The following is a 27,786-nucleotide window of genomic DNA, read 5'->3' on the forward strand; positions in this document are numbered from 1 at the left end:
AGTTAAGCAATACCTGATATCTTTAGTGTCGACCCAACGAAGGCATGGAATAAATGTCAGTGTTCACCCCCAAAGATGTGTTGTCATAGGCAACGTTGACCCCTCGACGAATGCAAAAAATAAATTTGAGTGTCCCAGCAAGAATCGAACCCAAGCATTCTGCGTGGCAGTCGAGCATTCTGCCACAGAGATACGCCAGTTTTTTCTTTATTACCTGTTTTTCTTTACAGGTGTTCACACAGAAACATGAATGATAAAATACACTTGGACCAATATTTGATCCGAAGTGCTCACATTAAAATTTTTTCAGGTTGCACAATTCCTCTAACATTGTTGGCCAGCTGGGAGGTTATTCTTGTTGTTTATACACCTCAGTGATATACCGCATATTTGCAATGAAGTTCACCCGGACAGGACGTATGTTCTGGTCAAGATGTCTGTAAGCCATTGCGGTCTGCCATATGCTGTGAAGAATAATTAACATAACCATGTCGTATGGTATGCCGTCGTCCTCATCCACACAAAGAAGACGAATGCTATGGCTTGTAATAGGGAGATCTTTTTTCAATGTTCTTGGAAGGATGTCCCAATGAGAGACAGCGTCCCAGCAATGAATAAACACATGGTCTATTGTCTCAGGTCTTTTACAAAGTGAACAATTGGTTGTCCATGGTAGGTCGATTCCCTTGTCCGCTAGCCACTGCTTTACGGGGAGAGTCCCAGAATGCAATTTAAAAAAGAAAGTTTTTGCCCCTGCTTTTACTTTCATCCTTTTGACCGTTTTCAAAACGTCCTGTCCGGGTCCTCCATTGAACATAGATCTGTACAAAGGTGTTGGGAACAAGACATCACGGAGATCCTGTACAGATTTTTTCGCTTAACAGTGGCAAGATATTCTAGCGAAAAGCGCATTTTCAAAAACTCAAAAGACTGTATAAAAACCAGTCACATATCGGCACATATCACTGTTTGTAGACACAACAAAATCTGGGATGCGTGATGACAGCCTTACTTTTATCACTGTTTGGAGAAATTTGTTTCTTTGATCGCGAAGGAAACTAAGCCGAGAGACATGTTGTTTAATAAATAAATGACATAAACCGAGTCCGCCATTGCTAACGGACTGGAATAAATTAGACCGGCTTGTACGTTCCCACGGCGATTTCCACACAAACACAGCAAAAATCCTGTGAAACTTCTGTACATTGACGCGTGACATACAGATAACTTGCATGACATACCAGACTTTTGATATCAAAAACATGTAGCATACAGTTGCACGTGCGAATATAGACAAATCCGGACCACTCCAGGCATTTGTTTTTTGCCTGAGGGTTTCTCCTTCACCTTTCCAGTAATCCGCGTTGTCGCGATAGCTGTCCAAGGGTACACCAAGGTACTTTTGGGGTTCGCTTTCCCATTTTACGTTATGGTATACCTAGGGCCTCACATACTGATTGCCGTACCAAAAGTCAGTTGTTTTATGCCAGTTAATTACACTGCCCGTCATGTCACAAAATTTATTTACAATGTAAACGACTTCACATAAACTTTGTCTATCTTGGCAGAGTACTGCCACATCGTCAGCATATGCGAGTAATTTTATCTCCGTGTTCTGTAACCGAAAGCCTTACACATTTGAGTTTTGAATGATTGATAAGCAAAAGGGTTCTAGGTATATGCCGAATAACAATGCTGAGGCCGAGCATCCCTGTCTGATAGAACTTAGTATTTCAATTTCTTCACTGAGCTGCTTATTGACTATCACTGCGTTACACACTGTGAATATGCCATCTTCAAACCACCAAAAATTACGTCACGAACTCCCACATGCTTCAACACATTGAACAATACTTCATGGGAGACACGGTCAAAAGGTTTCTGTAAATCTATCTGCATGATTGCTATTCGTTCTTCAAAGGCGCCACAAATCTCTAGTACACTTCTTACTATATGTATGTTCGTTGTGATGCTGCGACCCTTTATGCCGCATGTCTGGTGTGTCCCTATAATCTTTTCAGTGATGTTTTGAATTCTCCTGGCTAAAACCTTCATGAATATTTTATAATCAATGTTCAAAAGACTGATAGGTTGATATGATGTTACAGATTGAAGTTTGCTGCTATCATGTGTCTTCGGAATCAAGGCAGTATGCTCCTGCGTGTAGGAGCGTGGCAGTTTTTTCTTTTTGTATGTTTCTACGATAACTTCGTATAGCGCAACTGCCGCGTCTTCTTTACAAACTTTATAAAACTCAGCCCCGATTCCATCTGGGCCAGGCGTCTTGCCTGTACTTAGGTCATCAATAGTTTTTTTATTTCCTGTACGCCGATAGGAGCCCCTAATTTTTCTCGTGTATCGGCGTCAAGCTTCGGCATCGTATCAAGAAAGACATCACTAAAACTCGTTTTCCGAGCAGAGTGCGATAATGGTCCACAAACGCCTCCATAATCTGACCTTTTTCATTCGTCAGTCTGTCATTGCGTACTATTTCTCTGATTTCATTTCTTTGTGCGTATTTTTTTCGTCACCCAAAGCTCGTTTTGTGGGTGTCTCACCTATTCAAAGTTTTTCACTTCTAGCTCTTATTATAGCGCCTTTATACTTCTCTTTATCTAAAATCTCCAGTTTGTTTTTAGTATCTGTTATTTGATTGGTAAAGGAGCCGAGTTTCACAGTTTCTTCCTGCAGGAGCACTTGTAATTGCCTTCGCAGGTTCCTTTCCGCCTGTTTCTTCTCGAATTTATTTTTTAGATCGTTCTATCGCATTCATTTCAACCTCTTGTTTGAAAAATTCCCACTTTGTTTCCCAGTCATCTTTTTGATTACAGTAGAGTTTTGTGAGGGCTTCGGTTACATCTTTACCATAAGATTCATCTTTCAAGATATGGCTGTTTAGTTTCCACAAGAGCCAGTTAAATTTCGGAGTCCTGTCTTTAGCGTCAAGTGTGAAACAAATCATACAGTGGTCACTGAAAGACACTGGTGTAACAACATATTCATCACAGCACATAATAAGGTCCAGTGATATGTAAGCTCCGTCTAAACGTGCGTGGCTTAGACCCTGAAAGTGCGTAAATTGAACACTGCAATTAGAGATACATAAACCAACATCTTCCCGGCCATTTTCTGCAATCATCTCTTTTAAGAACACTGCGCTTTTATCAAATGACTGGGCCGGCTTGGCACGGTCCTCCTTTCTACAAACAGAGTTAAATCACCAAAAAGCACTACATATTTGTCACATTCCAGTAAGTTACTTATTTCTTCAAAGAAAACTTTCCTTTCACTGTCTCGGTTCGGAGCATAAACGCATATGACACGTCATTCGAAATTCAAGAAAGAAAAATCACACACTACGTAGCGTCCTTTATTGCTGCTTGCTACACTTCTTTCAACAACGCCTATTAATCGTCGTATGAAGAGCGCACACCCTCCTGATAAGCCATCAGCATGGGATACACAGATGTTGTACATTGAGCGAAAAGGTAACGTCATATGATCGGTATCTTTCTCTGTCGCTATCTTAGTTTCCTGCACAGCAATCACATCCAAGTCATGCTCCGAAAACAGCCTACTCAACTGGTACTGCCGCCTTCTTGAAGCTAATCCGCGTACATTTAAGCTGGCAAAGCGCAATGCTCTTTTAAGTTTCAGGCTCATTTTTTTTAATACAAGTAGCGGCTCACCATACCGTCTTAGCCGAACTCCGCCTATTTAGTCGTCCGGTGCACCTTCTTGGTAGAAGGCGACACATAATGTGTTGTCAAGAGGCCGGTTTTCCCGCCATCTTTACCCCTTCTGTTATATTATGTTTGACCGCCAGTCGTTGCCTCCAAAGGAGAGTTGCTTTTGGTGGCGGTTCTTGATTGCTCATATCACTTTATTCTGTTGAGGCTGCGTCTCGTGGTCGTTTCCTTCCCGCACCTGGTTCCTCGGCGTCATGTCACTCCATGGCACCACCCTCGGCAGGTTCCTGGACAATTTGAGTAGATGATTCGCTCTTATCTGTTGCAGCGGTTACGTCGTTTAAAACATAAGTCTCCTTTGCGCTCGTCAATGATTCTGCGGCCGCTTGCATACACGCAGGTTCACTTGTTTGTCCTGCTTCTTTAACATCCATCACGCCCCCTGTACTGAATGTTTTTTCTGCAGAAGTCACCTGTGATTTCGCCGATGCATCCGCGATAGGTTGCACTCCCTCACTGTCAGTTGACCTTGGTGGTTCTTTCTGCAATAGCGTCATGGCTGCTGGACTAGGTGTTTAACTTTCACAAGCCGTTTTTCATTTCACCGATTCTTCTGCTTCGGCCTCGTTTATAGTGAGCTCGGATTTATCCACGCTCCCGGTGTTCAGTGTAGCTGCTGCATACGTCTTCGTGTAGTTCGCAGGGGCGTGTCCAAAACGCTTGCAAGTGTCACACCGCGGGACTCGACAGTCCCTCCTAATGTGGCCAATCTGCTGGCAGCCCAAACACCGCGGCGCTCTTCCGGTTGGCACAATAAGTGCGAGCTCTCCTCCAACTCGTAACTGGTTAGGTATATTGTCCAGCGTAACGTTAACCTTTAGCCGGAGCGTCATGGTTCTCGTCATGGTATTCTGCTGGGTGTAGCCGTCAATTCGCCAATTATCCATTCATACGTCAAGCACCGTCCCGTAGGGGGTCAGTACATTTCGTACGTCCTCTTCTCGTACGTGGTAGAGCAACCAATGCAGCTTCAGACGGACGTTGCGGTGGCTTGGGTCGATTATCATGCATTTGAGGCCTTTCACAGTCAATTGCGGATCAGTTAAAAGTTTCTTTACACCGTCAGTGCTCCTGCACGTCACTGCCCACACGTGGTTCATTTGATAAGCGCCGAGCGCAAGAACCTCGGTGGGCTGAACACGTCGAAAGAGTGGCTCGCGAAAGTCTTCCTCGTGATAATGTCTTCCTTTTACATCCGCATGCAGAAAAACAGTGTTCTGAACCCCATTCGGCAGAGGGGGCAAAATAACAGCATAATCTAGGGGCATTTCAATCCTGGAACCACGGCTCAGCTGAGCCGTCGATGCCACTCCTACGAAGCTCATGATTAACACGTCCGCACGCTTTCGCAACCGGAAGTTGAATCCCACAGAGCTACGCCAGGTCTCGGAACTACTTTTCAAATAGACGCTAATCTTCATGAAACGTCAATAGTGGTTTCAGTGCTGCCTACCAAATTTTATAAACATTACGTATATATTTCTTTGATACAGCCGTCACGTCGGGTTAACCTCAATAGTGGTTAAGTGACATCCACTGAAGTTGATTTATGAAGCAGTGTCTAGGGCCAGCATCCTCGTGAGCATTATCGCTTCATATCAGCCTCTCGTGTTGCTAATACGCATGTTCCATTTGACATCGTTGCGCGAGTGGAAACAACTGGTTATATAAGCATCTGCAACTTTTCAACATCAGCCCGTCGTCGGCGCCTTTCAGTGGCCAGGAAAGAGCGGCAGCTATGGGACCGGTTGTGAATTTTTTCTGCTTCATCGTGCAGGTTGGTAACCGCCCGTCTTTGTACTCAAAGCGCTCCAGTGATACATGTCTGCTGCTCTTCCCTGGCCCAAGTGTTATATATGACAATGTCTCTGAGTGCTTTCATGTCCTCAAGTTACTTTTGTGCGGGGATATTGAATCAAACCCAGGACCGGACGATAAGGTGCTGACAGCTATTGCTAGCCTTTCAGCTAAAGTAGACTCGCGTCATGCGGAACTTCTTGCCGTACTTAACCAAGTTCAAACCAATCAATCTTTATTAGAACAGAAAGTAACCGACCTTTCTAGCAGGCTAGCGACAGTTGAGACGATGGTAGAATCATATGACTCGGGTCACCATATTCCTGATCTTCCGCAAGCAGTAAATACAGTCATAAGAAACGAAACGACTGCTCTTCATTCCCGACTTGACGAGTTGGAAGATCGCTCTCGTAGAGATAATTTGATATTTTTTGGCATTGCTGACAATGTTTCTGAAGGTTCGGCGCAGAGTGAAAAAATAATCATTGACCTTATATCTCAAAAACTTGACCTCAACCTATCAAATGAAGCAATACAGCGTGCGCATAGGCTTGGTGCCTATGTTCCCAATAAGTGCCGGCCTATTATTGTTAAATTTCAGTCGTCAAAAATAAAGGATAACGTTTTTTATCAGAGGAAGAAGTTTCAACCCTCTAAGGTGTCAGTTAGTGAAGATTTCTCGAGGGCAACACGACAATGCCGAAAAAAGTTACATGAATTTGGTAAAAACTCTGGACTGCCGTACTCGCTACGAGTAAACAAATTGTATATTAACAAGACTGTCTATGTGTATTGCCATGTTACCGACCGTGTGTGCGAACTTGAGACACGCGAGGAGCGCAACAACAGTAACATTGGTAATGCTTCCCCCGTCACTCTTCCAGCTGCTGCCAGTTTACCCGCCCCAGCAACATAGCTAGCACGAACGCAATCAGCCAGTCAGGTGTCCCTGCTGTATTCCAATGTGCGTAGTGTGTGTAACAAGCGCGACGACTTATCTTCCGTTATCGACACGTGTTCTGCGGATGTGGTACTGCTCACAGAAACTTGGCTCTCTTCCGCTATTCATGACTTTGTAATATTGCGCTGCGAAGCGGGCTACAAAATTTATCGTTCGGATCGTACTGGTAGTCGAGGCGGTGGTGTGTTGATAGCTGTCCGGGATACTTTCATCTCTAGTGCGATTATGGTCGACACCAACTTAGAATTTGTTAGCGCATGTGTATTTACAGGGCATAGAAAGTTCATTTTCAGTGTGTGCTATAAACCGCCACAGTCTACAACAGCATTTTGTCAAGAATTACATGATGTCCTAAATAAGTTGACTGTGCGGTTTCCCAAATGTCCTTTATTTCTTTTTGGAGATTTTAACTTGCCTTCTATAATCTGGTCTACTGACCCGCCAAGTCTTGTGGAAAATTCAATAGAATGTTCGTCATTTTTGAATGTTTGTTTAGATTTTAACCTTAAGCAACTGGTACTTCAGCCTACTCGTTGCTCACCTCATTCTGCCAATGTACTAGATTTGCTGCTTACGACCACTCCAGAACTCGTCTCACCCCTAGTATTTATGCCCGGTCTAAGTGATCCCTGTTTTATTCACTGTAGTATTCATGCCCATTTACCTTGCACGAAGCAAGTTAAATTTATTAAAGATTATAAAAACGCCAATTTTGCTGCAATAAATAATGAACTTGCTAATTTCATCACAGACTATATGCCTGGTTTTTATACACGCACCATTCAAGAACATTGGTTTATGTTTAAAGAAAAGGTCGCTTTTTTGATTGACCGCTACATTCCTAAAAAAACAGATCCTTTCTTCTTCTAAAGCCCCTTGGTTTAACGCCCATTTGAAGCGCTTACTAAACAAGAAGAAAAGGATTTTCCGCCGAGCAAAAGTGGTGATGACGCCTGAGCGTTGGCACGCGTACTTCGTCGCTGAACAAGAGTACAAAAACGCCATTGCGCAGGCTAAAAATGTATTCCACAACATTACCCTACCCACCCTACTGAAAGATCATCCCCGGCAATTTTGGAATGTAGTTCGTGGCAGCAGATCTACAACGTTTCACCTACTAGATAGCAATGGTGATGCTGTTTCCAATCGTGACTGCTGCAATGTGATGAATGATGTATTTGTTTCTTGTTTTTCTGGGGCAACACCCTTTTCTATGCCTTCTGTCGAAGACCTTTCTTTTTTTCCTATGGATTTCATATCTGTTGATTCATCTGGAGTGTGCCGTATAATAGAAAAAATGAAATTGTCTAGCTCTGCAGGCAACGACGGCATCAATTCAAAGTTCTTAAAAAACACAAAACTTTATTCTTCCATTATACTCGCTGAACTTTTTTCGCAGTCTTTGCAGTCTTCCACTTTGCCAGATGATTGGAAGGTGGGTAAGGTGGTTCCACTTCACAAATCAGGTAACACCCACTCTCCCCTCAATTACAGGCCAATATCTTTAACCAGTGTACCCTGCAAACTTCTCGAGCACATCATCTATTCAAACTTAGTATCTTTTCTCGAATCCAACTCATTTTTTTCCCCTTGGCAACACGGTTTCAGGAAGCACTTCTCTTGTGAAACGCAGTTACTTTCTTTTACTAACGATCTTTTTCGTGCTTTCGACAATAATTTCATTATCGACTGCATCTTTTTAGATTACGCTAAAGCCTTCGACACTGTTTCGCATACTCTCCTTCTTCTCAAAATGAGCAAGCTAAGTATAGATCCTAACATCCTTGACTGGATTCACTGTTTTCTAACAAACCGTCTGCAGTATGTTCATGCTAATAATTATAACTCTCCTACCGTTGCTGTAACATCAGGCGTACCACAGGGTTCGGTTTTAGGTCCATTGCTTTTTCTTATTTATATTAATGATTTGCCTGTCGGAATTAATTCTACCATTAGGCTTTTTGCTGATGATTGCGTACTGTATCGTGTCATTCATAATCAACATGACGTTTCTACATTGCAGTCCGACATTGACGCTGTTTCTAACTGGTGCGACAAGTGGCTCATGAAATTAAACATCAGTAAGTGTAAAGTTATGAGAGTAATGCACCACAATAAAGTCAATGACCATTTTTCCTATACCCTCAAAAACTCCTCTTTAAACCCCGTTACTAGTTACCGTTACCTTGGCGTGCATATAACCCACAACCTCTCTTGGAATATGCATGTTGAACATGTAATTAATAACGCTGATTGCATGCTTGGATTTCTCCGCCGTCATTTTTCATCCGTTCCCTCAGATTTAAAACTTAAATTGTACACAACACTCGTTAGATCGAAATTGGAATACGCTTGTTCCATTTGGGATCCATTTAGCTCCGTATTAACTACAGCCCTTGAAACCGTTCAGAACCGTGCAGCTCGTTTTGTGCTCTCTAACTACAACCGCTACGCCAGTGTTTCTTCAATGAAAGCTACCCTAGGATTACCAACACTTAAGTCACGCCGTAAGTACTTCCGTCTCAACCTATTTCACAAAATCTTTTACACGAATCCAACACTTAAAAATGATCTTTTCCTTCCCCCAGATTATGTATCACCACGGTTAGACCATCATCTTAAAGTTAAAGTTCCCATATGCCGCACTAACACTTGCCATGCTTCTTTTTTGCCTCAAACAAGCAGTGACTGGAACCACCTTCCTGCCTCCATTGCTGCAATCGAAGAATCTGCCGCCTTCAAAATTGCAGTTATTGATATATTGTTGTCAGACCACTCCTCTCTGTAATGCCCTCGGGCCCTGAGAGTATGAAAATAAATAAATAAAATAAATACTTCTGTGCGAGCAACATTTGTACATATATTCAGCGCCATTTAATGATGTGTCGCTCAATAAAAAAATTGCAACACGGTCACCTTCCATCTGCATGCTTTGCATAACATCGATTCCCAGGTACTTGGGATTTGCCGATTTTTTTATATGCAGACTTCGTCACCGGTAATGCCAAATACTACTATACAATGCCAACTATTACTCAATAAAACGGCTCAGTGATTATGGAACTGCAGTCATAAACGCCTTTTGTTTCTCGTGTGGTCTGCCAGTTCACTGACAAACATCGCAAGTACGAACGAACTGCTCCACGTCTTTAAAACAGTCCGATCGGTAATATTCATTGAGCAGTCTCGCTTGTCTTGGAAATTTTGAGATGACCTGAAAAGCCTGCCCGATGAGAAATTTCTAGAATTTTTTCGTGGTACTTCAGCGGGAGCACGGTTTGGTCAGCGCTTGCGCCTTTCTTGCCCCTGAACTTGCGGTATAAAATGTTATTTCTTTCAGAAAATGAAGCACTGCTTGCGCCTCGCTTTTTAACACCTAAGCGGAACTTTTCCAAGGTTAAATACGTTTCCTGTTGCACCGCTACGGTGGTATAGTGGCTAAGGTACTCGGCTACTGACCCGCAGGGCGCGGGTTCGAATCCCGGCTGCGGCTGCATTTCTGATGGAGGCGGAAATGTTGTAAGCCTGTGTGCTCAGATTTGGGTGCACGTTAAAGAACCCCAGGTGGTCGAAATTTCCGGAGCCTTCCACTACGGCGTCTCTCATATTTATATGGTGGTTTTGGGACGTTAAACCCCACATATCAATCAAATCAACCCCACAAATCAATCGATTAGGTTGTCTGTTCGTCGATCACCATCGTTTTGTTGATGAAAGACAGCACCTGAAAATCAAAGCTCGTGAGAGGAATGAAAAACGGTGCGTGTTCGCTTCCCTCGTGGGTAGATTCAAGCGCGTCTGAGCTTGGATCACCGATATTACCATATAGACTGCGTTTTTGATCCTGGGCACTGATAACGCGTGACGGAGGTTCTTGGTGGGTGGAATTTTGTTTCGCTATTGACCTCGTGACAACGATTACCGGTTTCATATCGAGAGCTACGCCTGCATTCAACAACTCTTTTGCAGTTATTTTTGATAGAAAATATGGGCACTGTGGCAGTACGCTATTCGAGGCAGCTGCTTCGGTTTGAATTTCACCAAACGCGCCTTTCAACATTACTTTTGCTACTGGTAAGCTCAGAGTGCCTTCTTCCAAGGTTTGCCTTTAGCACACATGTTCACCTATGAAGTCGCCAGAAGTCACCAGAGAAGAGTGCACCGCATCATATGTTTAGTTACTATACAATACTTAATGTACTGCATTCAAAATGCACGAAACAATTTTGTTTGTTGAAGATTTCAAGCCCCCAGCCGAGATAACTATGTCTTGGGAAGACCTTCTTTGAACATGTCCTCGCATAATTTATATTCTTTGTTTCTTTTTATTTTCAAAAGCCAATGGCGATAATAGGACTCACAATTATGGTTTGAATGAGCGCAGAGAAAGTGCCACAACGCTATACCAAAGCCAAATCATTTTCCCGTTTCGGGTGACTATCGTAGCTGGTGTGATCCTCACATGTTTTTTAATACCACTTCACCTGAGGCGATAATATTGTAGGCCTGTGTGCTCAGATTTGGGTGCACGTTAAAAACCCCAGTTGGTCGACATTGCCGTAGCCCCCCACTACGGCTTCTCTGATAATTATATGGTGATTTCGAGGCGTTAAACCCCACATATCAGTCACTTACCACTTCATCTTCCAGGGAAGTACAATGGATTTGTTTTTTACTAACTTCGCACGCCCCTACATTGATAAATGTTGCTGGTAGACTGAGCACTTAGAATAGAGACACAAAATTTATAATTTGGCATAATTCATCTCGAAGTTAAGGTACGTCACAGCAAACAAGAAAGAACATATTTATGAGTTGTACGAAGTAGTCTCATATTACGACGTAATTTACTGTACAGAAAGTGGTGAATTAAGCCGCTCAATGTTAAAACATGTCAGTATTTAAAAGGCGTCACATAGCTTTTAAATAAAGCAATATCGTTTATATCCTACCAGATTCAGGATGCGGCACCGTGTGTGGGCTAGTTACGTTCGTTTAAGCATTCGTAGATCAGTAAATTGGAAGATTTCGGGGACAGTTTACTTTGACTTGTTCCACGGGCAACTTAGAAAGGAGGGAAAACAGGAGGTAGAAAGGAAATGGTGCGAAGACATAGATTATAACTAGTTTAGTATAACTGGTATGCTACCGTACTTTGAGGAAAGGAAGGAGGGAGTTTAAAAGAATAGTATGATGCTTTTGCGATTGCTATGTGATGAGCGTATACTTGTGACGAGGCACGATAAAACGACTATAATAAAGGGACGCTAAAGAGCCAAGCACGTTTTCGCGTAATAGAAGAACACCATTTAACCATCCCGAAAATACGACTCTTACCGTGACACGGCACTTGGTGAGCGAGAAAATGCGGGAAAAGAGAATGTGGGTGGAGACGCAACCTTGAGAATTCTGCACTAAGCAACGGGACGTCATAGATTTTGAAGGCGCCTATTGGGTCATACGTTTCTTTCCACTGATAAAAGTAATGTATATTCTTATATGTGGGTGCCGTAGATCTAGCAACAAAGTTTCAGAAAATGTCATTTAGGCAATAGGAAAAATACATTTTGAAATTTCTGACGCAAGAGCAGAGATTTCAGCCTGAAACCTAATGAAATTTCAAGCTCAGTTTTCTCAGCCAATAATGAACTTATGAGAGTGGAACACATGGCAATAAATTTCTCACAATGCAGTTTATTCATCTAAGCCAAATTGTTTCTTTTAGCGCCGCTATAAGTGTTGTTCCCCAAGAACGTCTTTTTTGAAAAAAAAACGCACTCGTTCTTTCACTGAAGTAATAGCAAAATGTTTGGTTTCAGTACTAATGAGTGATGATTGGGCTAGTTCTCTTGTATTTTTCGAACATTTGATGATGCTGTAGATGGCGTGAGTTTACTAGATAATGACAAATTTCAGAGCCACTGTACTCAAAACACTTAAGTCACAGGAGTCTCTTTCTCGAAATGGTTGGAAATTTCTCATCCCACTTTTAATGTCCGTCCGTGCAGTAAACCCAGGCTTGCCGTGGTCGTATTTTCCCTCCTCTCCTTGGTGGGCTGCTCTGTGGCGACGTGGCAAGTGGCTGGAAATGAAATGACGCCTTTCGTCGTGCCTCTCACTGAAGTGCCATTGTAAGTAAATACTTGTTGCTGTTCTATCGTTTGGGCTCTCAACAGCGGCGCTACAGTGTATACCTGCCTTCGGTTGAGACCTGTTTCAGTTACATGCGATCTTCATTAGCTTACGCTCACATGAGTGTGGCATCATAATAGAGTACAGGTGGGCGCCGAAAGGAACAACCTATGGTGGATCACTTGGAGTAAAGTACTCTGCCGCGCAGCGGACGCTTGCGGATTCAATTTTAAGTAACCATATTTTGAGGTGGGTGCACAACACCAAAGCGATTACGTAAGCCACTTTCGGTGCACGTTAATAACCGTGTGATGGTCGACGAAGACAAGCTGCCAGAAGCAAAGAAGGAAGCGCGGCCACTAATGGACATGCTGCTTACTCTCGTCTCCCATTACAACATATTTGTATTTACTGTTTTGATTAATTATAAGCAGACGTTGTGCCCCCCTATAGGTAGCAGATCATATATAGCTCCCTGTTTTCTCTTTGTACTTGTGTATTTATGTATGTATATCAAATAAAGCAACAAAATAAATAAAGTGCAAAATTAGTATAGACATATCACTTTTAGAATCACTTGGAACAAATTACCTCACTCTTGTAACCGGGACAAGGTTTCCTTCCTTTTTATTGCTCCTGGGCAGCTGCAGTGTAGAATACACTCATTTCTCACGTGCATTGTTCCAGAGCTCTTCGACTGAGCATGTGGTAAAGCTTATAATGTAGGGCAGTGGCCGAACAAATGAAGTCACTCGTCGCTAAGATTGGCTGTCATTTACGGGCTAAAATTTGTGTATTCTTTGTGTATCAAACTGATATACATAGATTTTTCGGTAGTGCTCATGGACCACGGTGCATGTCAAGATTCGGCGACTTGTCAGGTGATCACACGAGGTGCTTATGAGTTGATCGAATACTGTTGTGTATTGTATCTTTCCTATATTTTCTTTCTTAATCTTCTTTTCCGTGACCTAAAGAGAGGTTACACTACTACGCTATGTGTTAAAAACAACGCCGTATGTACCACTAACAAATTCACCCACCGCATAAGCAGAACCTTTCGAAACGTATACAGTGCAATTGTTGTTCCGGTTTTCATTAAAATAAGAAAAAAAAACATCATATTGGTGCTCGCTGAAGGAAGTGTTCAAAAATTTCATGAAGATAATGTGAAAAAAAATTGTTTTAACCACGGAATATTTCATAATGTAGGTTAAAATAACAATTCCTTACAATACTACAGGTTTTCGAGGCCGCGCTCTGGGGGCCTTTGGAAAAATGTGTACTTCTTGGGAAATTTAGTATGGACGCAAGCCATGGTACAAGAATGATTTCATATACTGTCCTCGTCAGAAACTAGTAATAATGAAGCAATACTTTTTTGCAGACTAGTTGGTTCATACTTGAAAAATTGAATTGCTGCACAAACTTGAAGAAAAAACAGTTGGTAGTCTGCGCTCTTTCCTGTCTCCCTTGTTTTTTTCTTCAAGTTTGTGCAGCAATTCAATTTTCCTAGTAATAATTAATATAGAACTTCCTGTTGTTCAGCACTAACAGACAAAAAAAACAAGAGAAGTGCAGGGGATGTTATTTTTAGTAATTGTGATGTAAGTGTAAGGAGAGTAAAGTGTATGAAACGGTAACTTGCCATCGGCAAGGACCAAACCTACAACCTACGCGTTCGATGCTCTGCCACTGAGCTACGTTGGTGGTTATCCTTCCGTTATTTCACTGGGTATATCTGTGAATTTCAACATGGGAGATGTTAATCTGTGCTGATCGCTGCCATGGTAGCGAGTACGGAAGGCTCTTTTTCTCCCTTGTGGCATCACGTTGCCAGTGATCTTTTTACGCACCGGCAACTGACCAATGATCATTCCCATACTATCTGAAGGCATCAAGTCTGCCGAAGCTCGATCCTCGCTGTGAATGACGAAAAAAAATTAAAATAACCAGGGCTCAGTTTTTCTTTGTTTGACACAATATAGTAAGAGCTAACAGTCAATAATGCTAAAGAAAGTATACGAGAAGTTGTTCATATCAATTATTGTGTAAATGTAGAGCAGATATATTGGAATTTCGTTTAGTTAAGTGTACTCTCCATTAACTTGTGTCATTTATTCGAAGTACGCTTCCCATAAGTACACTTAAATAGCCCGCTTGACAAGGATGTTAATGCTTGCGACTTCCCTTGACGTCTCGAGTTCAGTGACACAGATTTCATATGCGATACTACAAGATCAGTCAATGCATGTATATTTCTTTAAAATGTAGCAGCTTGAACCACATGGAATCATTGCAAGTTTACGCTCGTTTTTCATGCTTACCAGGAGGCCCCTATTTTATACACACTGCAGTGTGCGTATATTTTAGTAGTGTCTTATACAAAGGATCTTTAAAAGCTCTTGGGGCAAGATTTAAGGGGAGTAGCTTTCATGTAACACATAAACATACGGAACTAATGCGCTCAGACAGCGCACACAAGGAAATTCTGACGCGTGGATTCAATTGAAAATATTATTTTCTTGTCTAATTTCACCCCCTTTTCAATTATCAATACTATAAGAAATTGTTACAATACAGAACATCGTTTAATGCATGGATGCGCTTTTCTTTCTGCAGGACTTTTTTGAGGACCCGCTCCTATTACTTTTTCTACCCATACTACCATGCCGTGTGCTGCTTCAGTGGGTGCTTAACATACTTCGTTGCAGCGATGTACAAAGAAAAGAAAATACCTGAGGTTAGTACTGTCTCGCCTTTGTTTCTAGGTTCCCAACCAAAAGGCACATGTTGTTTTATTGGATCTCATTGGCCTCTGTTGTCGCCTTTCACAAAGTAGTACTAAATTGACCGTAACTAAGACACCCAGCTATTTGGCTGGAAGAATGCAAAAAGAGAAACACATTCATAAACCAGAATACCTTCACAAAACACCTGGCCCTACGGCTTACGTTGTTCTATATGTTAAATATACCGATCGAATGATGTGTCAAATTAGAAATAAATCATGCCACGACATGCCGATTTGCTCAAACTATTGAATCACTCGTTTATGAGAACTTCATTTCAGGCTTTGCAGAAGGTGGCATGGTGTTTCGCTATTGCCAGTGGCTTGTGCTGCATTTGCATAAAGGGACCCTGGTACCGAACCAGTGCTCCGACTACCGAGTTCGGCAAGCTATGCACGGCGTTCTTTGACCGAATCCTGTGGTCCGTGTTTCTCACCTGGGTCACTCTCGCTTGCGCCACGGGACGAGGAGGTGCGAACTACCTTCACTATTTTTGTCACACAAAATTCAAGAATGTTAAGCACAGCGTTACCACATTATCGTTGCCTTTGCACACACTGATATCCGACATTTTAAAGACTATCTGAAGTAAAATATAAAGATATCCGCTTTTCGCAACCAAATAAATCGGATGACTCTCTGCGATGGTCGAAAATACCGTGAAACACCGTAAGCATCCTGTCACATATATCTACAATTGTAGTTGCGAGCCATTATTACTTTGTTGAACCTTTAGCAGTGTTATTCGAAGGCCAAGCCAGTGGGTTTTTATCACAAAAGTGGCATTGCACAAAACCTCACGAACCGATGAAAAACTAGGGGACCTCTAAGCCTCGCCTTTAGGTGCTGAAAGTGATATCAGCACGCACGCGCGCACACACACGCTACTACCTTCCCACTCGCAAGCCTGCCTTCGCTTCTCAGTGAAAGCCAGTAATGCAAATGAGTTCTGCGGAAGCCCACAGCGTGGCGGAAGGGTTAGAAAAGAGAACGAAGACAGCCATCCGCTTGTAACTCGAAGCCACAAGAAAATTCGTACGCATTTCTCCGAAAGAAAAGCCTCTTAGTAGCAGAAAAATTGGTCCTGGTCCAGGGTTCAAACCCGGAACCAATGCCTATCTGGGGTAGTCGTCTTTTTAATTGAGCTAAGCACGAAGCTAGTCATTGACAGTGTGAGGGTGAATCAGTGGACAACTCGAACCACATGGACACAAGTAATGCAAATGAGTTTTGTGGAAACCAGAAGAACTCATTCGCACTGTAGTCTCCTTTTTTTTTTTTCCCGGAGGAAGCTGAAACTGTTCCACAATGCAAGACAAAATGCAAACCTTTCCTCCAGCTCGTAGCTTCACTTCCCGCTATACCTCGAATTTCTGTTCCCGACAGCATCCCTTTCTCACTGATAACAAAGATAACAACGCCACCGACACCTCTATACACCAAACGTTTTGCGAAACGAGCTCTTTAGCGCAGTCAGTTTTGAATGTTTTTTTAGCCTTAAGCGTAGCTTTGGCATGCGTGTACGCATCAGCCATTCCATTTGCAGTAAGTACGCATGTGACATTATCATAGGCATACACACGAGGGGGGCAAGGTGGGCGCAGCCAGTGGCCGCCCCTCGAAGTCACCTAAGTTTCCGGAAAGGCGCAAAGTCGGCCATATATATTCCCATAATAGAGAAGGGACTCGGCAGGGGGTTGGCCCAACGTCAGCATCCATTTATTCACATAACAGACAAAGGGAGCGTTGCGACAGACTTTTGCCATGCCTTGACAGGGAACCCTGCGTTGCTGTATGCCAAACCATCACACCGACAGATATCCGCAAAAGTACATGTACTTATACATGTACTGTTCTTGAGATAACGGGGGGATCCTGCGCATACAGTAAAACCTCTATGATACGAGCCTCGTATGATGACCAATATAATTGTACGATTCTAAATACGTATCACCAGAAAGCAAGAAAAATAGTGTGCGACAGAAGAGAGCTGGGGCACATTTTCATTTATCATTTCTCAAGGACATCGCAACATCAAACAGCTCAGAATGAATGCCAGTAAAGTTTTTAGACTTCAACAGTCATAGTTGGCTTTGTAAGTATACGGTACATGCGCGCGCGTGTAATGAACCAACCGGGTGTGCTGAGTCCCACCCCTACCTGTAGCTCATGCATAATTTTAGGTACGGTTTTACGAGTGACTTCAGATTGCAGCGTAAAATTGCCTTAAGAAGCGCTTTGAAAGCAATATATGAAGGCCAGCGAATTATAGAGCCACTGTCCTTGTTGTTGCAATATTGTTGTCACCATGGTGTTTGAGATAATTTCTGGATATTTACGTCCATGCCCGCATTCGTAAGGCTTTCACCAATGCAAATCAGAGAGCTGGCAGGCATGCACGCCGCCAACAACCGTGTTGTCGATTTTGCGAAGCCTCACTCCTTGGTGAAGACCATCCCATTCCTATTCTATGCTTTCCAATTGCGAGGCCACAACTTGCATTTACTTGACAAGGACGTGTATACTCAGTTCAATGACGCTATTACGAGTTTAAACGCAGCAAAAAAAGGAGAAGAAAAACGAAGGGCTAGTGCAAATTGTAATGTAAACGCGAAGGCACACAAATGCGCAATTCAGTCTCCAAGATTGGCGCGCACAATCTCGGAGGCTACGGCACGGTGTGGCGCGCATGCCCAAGCGATTGCCATGTTTTTCACGAACACGCGGGCAGCACTTGTTTGTGCTTGCGCAAAATTAGTTCGTACGTTTAAAACGTCGCGGGGTGAAAATCGCTTCGTAGCAACCCTATAGGGTTGCTACGAAGCGATTTTCACCCTAATCAATCTAATGAAGTATACTCGATTATATTGATGGCTAATGTGTCATGGCCGGGACCAGAGAAACATTCGCATCACCACAAGACTCCTCGGAGCTATTATTGTATCACCGAAGATCTGCTGCATATACGAACAAAAAGCAGCGTGAATCGCTTTCAAATAGAACACGTACTGTTTCATCAAAGGGAGCATATTCTGACAAAATTCTCGCTCATGTACAAGATTAGAAAATGTGTGAAATTTCATACATAAACTTTAGTGACCTCAATATCTGCCATACATATGATAACACCAACACTATGAACAAGATGCACAATTTTGAAAGTGGCACGTTATATTTTATGAAATTAATGTAGCGTGTCACATCTAAAAAGGAAAACTTCAAGGCTGACTACTCCGGACACTGACAAGTATTGTTTATATCTAAAAAAAGCAGCTTGTACTCAGCAGGCGTTTTTTCCCTCACTCGTATTCCTGTGCGGCAGCAGTAGCGGAGCTCTGCTGCCGCACAGAAGAAGAAGATGAGCTCAAGGCAAAAATACTCGCTTAAGATTAAAGAAAACTGGCTGGTTTTCTTTATAAATAACTCAAATTGAGTATCTCATACATGCGAGGCACATGTAAAAACAATTCGATGCTACTATCACACTGCTGCACAAGGCTAAAGAACGTAGTGCGTGTCATGATTGTTATTACAGAGTGTATGCCTCAGGAAAACATCTGCGCACATCTCAAAGTTTTCTTCGATAATAAAAAAATCAAGTTTAGAAAAGGGACATTTTGATAGACCGTTTTCCAAAGAACTAAAAAGGTGAATTTCTATAGAAGCATGTTTTGGTATGAATGTGAGCAAAATACCATCTGCCACTGATGGCACTGCTTAAATTAGTCCTAATTAAAAATTAGTATTGCTATACAATTTTTCTCTTTATTTATTCACACAGGCTTTGTCGCATCGTCTCTGAGTTGGCGAGCCCTTCGTCCACTCAGCAGGCTGGCCTTCGCTATGTACGTCGTCCACATGCCATTCATGCAGTTTACTCTGCACATTTCAAGAGAAAGGATGTTCTTCTCGCACTTCTTTATCGTGAGTGTTTTTTTTTTTTGTTCTTTTGCAGGGGCGTTAATGCTCGATAGACTAACTTCAAGGCGTTTACAATGTTATGGCAGAGCAAAAAACAAATCAACAAATACACTATACTAAAAACACAACTTGGAGCAGGTAGATGAAAAAAGAATTATTGCTGGAAAACACAATTATTAGTCAAGCCTATGAATGCGCTACATAAAACTGTGGAATCAACGCGCAATAGTGAACTTACCATTTATTGTGGCGCATTTCCGCCCAGCTCATGAACTGCGACATAAGCAAAGAAACAACGCAAAGTTCTAAGACCACTGCAACGATGAAAAACTGAGATAAGAAAATATGTCCGGACAGAACCAAAGTCGAAGTATCGAAATAACCATGCACATTAGTCTCAAGCTCCGCACAACGAACTGAATTACTAGTGTACTTAGACATGAGAAGGAGCTCATACTAGGTTAAGTGCGAACAACTAAGTTTGTCAGAATGGAATATGGAAGGCCAGCTGCTAGGTACTTGTCAAGATGTATAATGTTAGACCCTTTCCCCCCAACAATAGGCTTTCTTCTGTTTTCCTTCTTCAATCATAATAAAGCATAGCGCTGGAGAAAAATAAAATTTACTAAAAATGTTTCACGTCACGTTGCTGATTGATTTCACACCTGTGTACATGTTCTCATGGTAGAAACATGTCAATTACTACTAAAAACAATGTTTATTACTCCTAATTTCAGATCGCGCTCAGAAACTTAAGCACAGGTATTACTACACAGTTCAGACGTCAGCGTGACTTTATGTTTCCGAATTCAAGTCATTTTGGCTAAAACAATGGGTTTGTTTAAAATGTTCTAGATATATATTTCCAATTGTACCAGAGTAGGCTCTGTCGAAGAGGAGGCAGAAGGAAGGAAAAAAGAGTATGAAGGTTCACCTGATGCCCGTCCGGTTTGCTACCCTGCATTGGGAGGAAGGTATGAGGTCATTGAAGAAAGCTGGGTACATGTGCGTCTGTTCATTTTACGCCCACCACCGATCAGTGAACACAGCATACATTAAAACACTTGGTAGATCCCACGTACAATGGGAATCGGTGATATGCGAAGCAAGAATGAGGAAGATGAACTGTCACATTAAAATAGGCGCAACGTTACGAGGCGGACGTAAATTATGCCGGATATGAGGCCTTTTTTTCCTAAAAAAGCCGAATTCACTCTAAAAGAAACTGAGAAAAACAGAGTATTTTCTACTGACAATATGGTTGGGCCTGCTCAAACAACTTTTTACCGGTATGTTCCTCTCCTCTAAAAACCACAAATATATATTGTGTTTAAATCTACATAGCCAAATGTTGTCAGTATTGTAAAGTAAATTTTGTATTTTGCTCATATAGAGAGAAAGAATTTATTTGGACATGCATTAGGTCGTGAAAAGAGCGTAAAACGGTTTGAATAGGCGGTATTGCAATACTTTGCGATACAGTTTGCATCATATTTTTGCTTCTACCGCTGCCGTGCTTCGACGCATGGTCATAATGGCAAATACTAGACTTGGAGAGCGAGTGGTCTTTCCTGGCAAAAGGGACATGTTCTAGACTGTCATCAGATTTTCTTGTTCCTGGCATCAATTGAAGTCTTTGAAAAGTATTCCAGTTAGTTTTATGCCGTGCCGTTTCTGACCACTTCTTCTTTGAGAAAAATATATCTTTCTTTCGTGCCTATAGTTTTTTTTTCAAATATACCATGCTGGAGTGAACTGGGGACAAGATAATGTTGCGATAAAGTTGAAAAGAATCGCTAAAATGCAAAAAAAAGTAGGCAAGTCAGCCTCTTCCTCTTTACAATTGAGTTTAGTCACTAAGCATTATGTCCTTCAGTGAGTGCCAACTCGAGCTAGAAAACCTAATTGTGGGACATACACACGATAACAAATCAACTAAGACACAAATGAAACATTTTGAGTAGGGCCAGGTTGGTTGTTTTGAACATGTTTGCTGGCACTGTACTGGCTTAATGATTGAGACTCACTTCGATTTGGCTCACTTTTCATTGGAAACTACATTTTCTAGCTCTTGTTACAATAAAGTAGTGCACCATTTTGATTATAGCTTTTCTAGAAATGGAAGGTACATAGGCGCCCCGCCATGGTGGTCAAGTGGCTAAGATACTCGGCTGCTGACCTGCAGGTCGCGGGATCAAGTCCCGGCTGTGGCGGCTGCATTTCCGATGGAGGCGGAAATGTTGTAGGCCCGTGTACTCAGATTTGGGTGCACATTAAAGAACCCCAGGTGGTCAAAATTTTCGGAGCCCTACACTACGCCGTCTCTCATAATCAAATCGTGGTTTTGGGACGTTAAACCCCACAAATCAATCATGAAAAGTACAGAGGCATGCTTTACGTTCTACTGAAATTTTGCCTAGTTTCGGTTTCTGCACTTGGCTCTTTCAGAAAAAAAAGTCTCACATTACTTTCATGTGATTATTGTCTTGTTTGCACCTAGCATTTTTGTTCGTCGTTCATTGGCGCAGTGTGATACCAAATTTAGGGTATGTGAAGCTAGAGAAGCTGTCCCAAGTGCACCTTAAGTGTAGCATATAGTCGTGTTTTCTATGACACGCATGTCATGATTATCTTGTTTCGACGTGTCAATTACCCTCGTCGTTTATTCACATCATGTAATACCAAATTAGCGTTACGCAAAGCTAGCGGAACGACCGCGAGCGCATCATAGGTGTGGCATGTAGTCATATTCTTACATGACACGCATGTCATGATTATCATGTTTGCACCAGTCATATGCCTTCATCATTTATTGAAGCCACGTCAGGCCAATTCGGTATATCTGAAGGTAGCGAAACGACCACCATGGCATCAGGAGCTTGGCGTTGTGCGAACCGGGTCTACCCGACGCATGCCCGCTCAGATGTTGGTTGCCGAGACTTTAAGGTTGCATTGGACCCGGACTCTTGTGGTAACGTGGCGTAACTTTGGGTAGAGGAAACAATGCTTACAAGTTGGGGAAACGAAAAAACAAACAGTTTTACTGGCACTATTTACAACCATTTAAATCATGAAAGGGTTAGAATTCTGCAAACTACGAGCGTGGTAGATGAAACATTAAACCATGGTTTAAAGTAGCGTCCAACACTTTGAAACGTTGTTTTAAGCCCTGTCGGGCTCCCCCTCCCTGATTGAAGCACCAATATTACACATGGCGATGCCCACTAGGGCATCAGTCAATAACACATGGTCGCTGCACAGTCATCGCACCCCCTGACGCAATGCTCTTCATGTCGCGACACTATAGGGTCACTCAACCACGTTTGCGGCATTTCGTCAGCAAACGAGCCAAGGCTTCTTGCAGTGTTTCTTCTCGACGAGATTGTCCGGGCGTCCTCGTGAGAGGACCGGGTGACATCATCCCTGAGCCTCATTATCATCGCCACAATGTCCTGACAGCCACAGGAATATAACCTCGCGTTCCTGCGACAAACCTTGGTGAATGACTTCTGTTCCGTGCGCTAACGGCTTGTGCATTGTTTGTCGTAACGCTGATTACAGGCTGCGAAGAGATGCCCTCCAATCACAAAAGAACGCCTATATTTGAGGCTAAACTTCCGCGATATAATGAATAGTGGCACGTAAGGCGGTGAGCCACGCTACTGTTGATGTCCTGTAGGACACTTTGAATTCCATGGTCACTTGGCGAGACAGAATAACGACAGCACTTGTGGAGCTTTCGTCTGAAACCGGCCTATCGTTGTAAACGTGAGTCCTCTGACCAATTTTCTTGTCCCTCTAATGGTGACAATACCACCAATTGTAAGGTCACTGTTCAATGACGGCTTTCGCAATTCCCAGAATGGCGAGGTGTACTTGTGGTTTTTTTCCGCACCACGGAGGCAACAGTTGTCTCACTGATGGTGTTTCCACATTAAAGTTAGCCTGCGCAGAAACATTATGGTAACTTCATCTGCAGTGTAGTTTTTTTTTTGTTTGGTATAGGAGCGAAAGCGTTACATGCCTTGTCAGACGCGAAAATTGACCGCAGCCGTCGTCAACACGAATGATGCTGAAAATTATCATCCTGAGATTACATCATCATGATTTGACACGATGACGTAACGACACAATATCACCGCTTGATTAAGGGTGGGCCGTACTCGGAGGCAATGCAAAAACCATATCAGATGCAACAAGATTCAAGTGCCTCCAGTTTCGAAAGCAGTGCAAACCCACTGTAGGTGCTGAGAGCTTCCAGACGGCTGATGGGGTAAGGAAGGGTTGAGATGAGCATTATTAACTTAAAAAAAATACGGCTTGATTGATATGTGGGGTTTAACGTCCCAAAACCACTATATGATTATGAGAGACGCCGTAGTGAAGGGCTCCGGAAATTTAGACCACCTGGGGTTCTTTAACGTGCACCCAAATCTGAGTACACGGGCCTACAACATTTCCGCCTCCATCAGAAATGCAGCCGCCGCAGCCGGGCTTCGAACCCGCGCCCTGCGGGTCAGCAGCCGAGTACCTTAGCTACTAGACCACTGCAGCGGGGCAAGAATACGGCTTTCATCTTCAAGTCCTCTTCAAGAGGAACCATGCTTCAAAAGGAACCATTCAAGAGGAACCATGCTGTTTTTGTTTCTTCTATAGCGCGAACTAGGTTGTCGCATGTCGATGATTTTGCCGAGTAATTTATCTGCGCTAGTTGGACTAAATAGCTCTTCTCATCAACCTTTTAAGTGAAGGTAAAAAAAGAAAAGAAAATCGGGTGTGTGGGTTCATCTTCCACGGTTTAATATCAACATATATACACATGTTTGACATATTGGAACAAATATGTGAACAGCTGCGTTTTGTTTACGGTCCAGAAATTATATATATATATATTTAAGCAATTTTGGGGAGCAAGAGGAAAGAGAGTGAACACATTTTGTCTCGCAAATAGAATTGAACAGGTGAAAGCGTATTTGTTCTTTCTATGCTGATTTATCGTGTGCAGTCGTATTGAGAACGAACAAACTTTGGGGCTTAATATTTGCATGGAAACAACGATATCTCTTTGTGGCACGCCAAAATGGTGGACTCCAAAATAACTTTCACCACTTATGTTTATTGAGAAGTGTGTTAACGTGAGCTTGATGGTACACATCCGCAGTAAAAAGAAACAAAGAAGCAGTAAAAAGCAACGGACAGTGACATGTCCTGTTTTTTCTCTCTCTTGTCGTTTTCGCGCTGTTTTTTTACAGCGTAGCTTTCATTACCATGGAGCTATCGATATCTATACGAGTATTTTCTTTTTTCTGCGACAGCCCCCTAAACATGAAGCTGCTGTATGCGAGAATTGCCATGTGCTCTGCTGAATTCCTAACTCAGCAGAGAAACGAATGCTACAATCACTACGCCACCAAGGCGCGTCCCGGGGTATGTGCTGTTCGCGATATCGAGCTCACAGGGCAAACGAAAATAATGAAAGCCAGCTATGCGGAACTGTACCGAGCAGCAAAGCACAAAAAATAAGGTGTATAACAAGTTAGTGACAGCGGCCGATATTGTTTGAAGCTAACTACTAACTATGGTTGCTTGAGAGTTATGCGTTGCTCTACTAAGTACGAGGGCCCAGGTTCAATTTCCGGTGACTGCGAAAGCATTGCGATAGAAACAATACGCAGAAACGCCCGTGTGCTACAGTTTATGAGCAGATGAAAAAAAAAAGACATGACATGTGGACAAAATTACTTCAGAGTCAGCCACTAGAGCAAGCCTCACTCTCATACTGCGGTTCAGGTTAAGTTGAACATCAAAAGCAATTATGAAGTCACTGATGGCGTTTGAGGAGATCGGATTAAAAAAAATGTTTGACCACTAACTGCTGCGTCTCTAAATAACACGAAATATTGTGACTGTGCTTTGTTAGCATCTTGCAATAATAATCCAGGTGCTAACGACGTCGCAATTACCTCGTTTGATAAATTTCTTGTACAATATAGTGAATGAAGGTCAGTAAATTGGCAGCGAAGTATTTGATTGATGGCCTAAAGAAAGTAAAGCATAACATCACTACAAAAAGTTGCTTTCATCGATTTTGTATTTCGTTAGCACATACTATGTCACCTATGATCAGTCTACCAGAATAAAAAAGAAAGTCAACAAATCTGATGGCATCTCTTGCCACACAATCTTCAAAACGGATGTCCGTAATATTTATGCGCATGTTCTTTACGTTCTAATTGGTAATATACCGAAATAAGAAGCCGCTCTCATAACATGCTTTGGTGGCAGGCATGCTGCACAATACTAAATGAATCTTGACGATCGCAGGATCATTTACTTTTCACGTTCAAGTACGATCATAACATTATACGGCACCGGAAGTGAAGGAATAACCTGTAATATTTATCATTCTGGTGACGTTTTGGTATATCCCAACAAGTGCTAACACTTAAGTTGTGCGGTGCCCTGCCGTGGTGGTCTACAGTGGCTGAGGTGCTCGGTTGCTGACCTGCAGGTCGCGGGATTGAATCCCGGCTGCGGCGGCTGCAGTTTCGATGGAGGCGAAAATGGTGTAGGCGCGCTGGCTCAGACTTGAGTGCACGTTAATGAACCCCAGCTGGTCGAAATTTCCGGAGCCCTCCACTACGGCATCTCTCATAAATATATGGTCGATTTGGGATATTAAACCTCATATATCAATTATTTCAATTGTACGGTTCATAACGAACAGTTACAATTCTAAGAAACTAATAATGATTGATTGATATGTGGTATTTAACGTCCCAAAACCACTATATGATTATGAGAGACGCCGTAGTGGAGGGCTCCGGAAATTTCGACCACCTGGGGTTCTTTGACGTGCGCCCAAATCTGAGCACACGGGCCTACAACATTTCCGCCTCCATCGGAAATTCAGCCGCCACAGCCGGGATTCGACCCCGCAACCTGCGAGTCAGCAGCCGAATACCTTAGCCACTTGACCACCATGGCGGGGCTCTAAGAAACTAAAATGATTGCGTAGTCACCCCATGCTCCCTCACATCCCAATGGTTTCACATTATTCTATTGACGTTCTCTCTCTCTTTCGGCAGGTTTCCTTCTCTATGGTTGTGCTCACTTGGGGCTGCCTTTTAGCCTACTTGCTCTATGTGTACTGCGAGGCGCCAGCATGCAGAACTGTGGAACTCCTCTTTAGAGCTCGGTGCTTGAAGAGCGACAGTGCTGCAGGTGACGAGCTGCCCATCGTTTTTGGCTCCGAAGAGAAACTGCCACACATCGGCACAACATTCCGCAATGCTGGAAAGGACACCGCAAAGAAAGGCGTCGGCCCCAAAATTTCATTTGACGGTTTTCATCGGGGCAATAGTAGCCTCGTTAGCTGCCATCTATGACTTCGTTTTCAGAAGTGCATTTGCTACCCGAAAATGCTCAAGAACTTATCATGTACAAATGACCCGTTCAGTTATGGCTTTAATAAATATCTCAGAATTTCAAAGATGAATGTCTTTTTTATGCATAAATCAACAAAAATCGTGAACAGCCATTTTTAACCTATGGAGAGTTGCATCAGTACCATGTTTTGAGTGTGAACATCGGAGGCACGTGTGTGCTCGCTGGAGTGACTTTACCCTCGCCATAACCTCGTCTCGTCCGCTTCTAAGGGAAAGCAATAAACAGTCTCCTGCAAGCCGCGGTCTCGTGTGGCTTCTGCGCCGTGGGGCAGGCTTCTTCAAATTGCACCTTGTCAGAAGAATGACTAAACAATGTGAAATTTGGCTTGACGTGCCACTGAAACGCTTCGTTTAAAAAACTTTTTCGCATTCTAGCGCCACTGAAGAAGTTTATATAAATATCTTTGGGAATAGTATTCTTTTCTGGCAGATGATCATTTTATAGTAATCCTAACTTTTCGTTGCGGAGCACCCTACCGAGACCTTGAAGACTAAAGGAAACTATTCCATAAACTTGGCTGATCATCGACATTATATTAGCCCACCACACTTGGTTGGCTTGCCATTAGAAGGAATATTAGGAAGTAGAGACTTTCTCTTGAAAATAAAGAAAATAATAATATTGTGCGTTTTTTATATTCTGTGCGCTTGCATTGGCTTCATATTTTCTACAATTTGACTGATGCTGTAAAACATATAAAATAAAGAACAGGATGCAAATGACCAAAAAGAAATGATACAGACACTCTTAGAACAATTCGGAATGCTTAACACACAGCCGTTTGCCAGCGGAATGCACTGGCGGATAAATGAAGGCAATGTCGGCGCACGCATGGTCTACCTAGCGAGAAAGTTAATCTCCCTAGTGCATTCAGATTGGAGTTGTCTGGCACCAAAAGGGTAGGTCTAGGTGCACTTCAGCGTTATGAGAACGAGGCCGGGACGGACAGGGGTCCGTAGAATGGCACGCACCGTACTTAATAAAT

General features: G+C 42.7%; 2 protein-coding genes across 2 annotated transcripts in view; both read left to right on the forward strand.

Annotated features, from left to right (window-relative positions):
• Window positions 1-26,844, forward strand: part of LOC119168309 (nose resistant to fluoxetine protein 6) — a 106,715-nt gene extending 79,871 nt beyond the window's left edge. Inside the window, exons 11-15 of the mRNA XM_037419712.2 lie at window positions 12,516-12,638; window positions 15,262-15,382; window positions 15,713-15,902; window positions 19,213-19,355; window positions 26,441-26,844. Coding sequence (XP_037275609.2) covers window positions 12,516-12,638; window positions 15,262-15,382; window positions 15,713-15,902; window positions 19,213-19,355; window positions 26,441-26,740 — 877 coding nt within the window. The 3' untranslated portion in view covers window positions 26,741-26,844. The remainder of the gene's footprint in view (window positions 1-12,515; window positions 12,639-15,261; window positions 15,383-15,712; window positions 15,903-19,212; window positions 19,356-26,440) is intronic.
• LOC142776140 (uncharacterized) lies at window positions 5,457-6,819 on the forward strand. The gene has a single exon (XM_075879235.1). The coding sequence runs from the start codon at window positions 5,488-5,490 to the stop codon at window positions 6,460-6,462; it is 975 nt and encodes a 324-aa protein (XP_075735350.1). The 5' UTR covers window positions 5,457-5,487; the 3' UTR covers window positions 6,463-6,819.
• Window positions 26,845-27,786: the final 942 nt, after the last annotated feature.

Source organism: Rhipicephalus microplus, chromosome X, assembly GCF_043290135.1.
Source record: "Rhipicephalus microplus isolate Deutch F79 chromosome X, USDA_Rmic, whole genome shotgun sequence".
In the NCBI taxonomy this organism is placed as follows: Eukaryota; Metazoa; Arthropoda; class Arachnida; order Ixodida; family Ixodidae; genus Rhipicephalus; species Rhipicephalus microplus.

Bases quoted from the DNA above. Each gene is read 5' to 3' on its own strand.
- LOC142776140 (XM_075879235.1), top strand. From the start codon at position 5,488: ATGGGACCGGTTGTGAATTTTTTCTGCTTCATCGTGCAGGTTGGTAAC.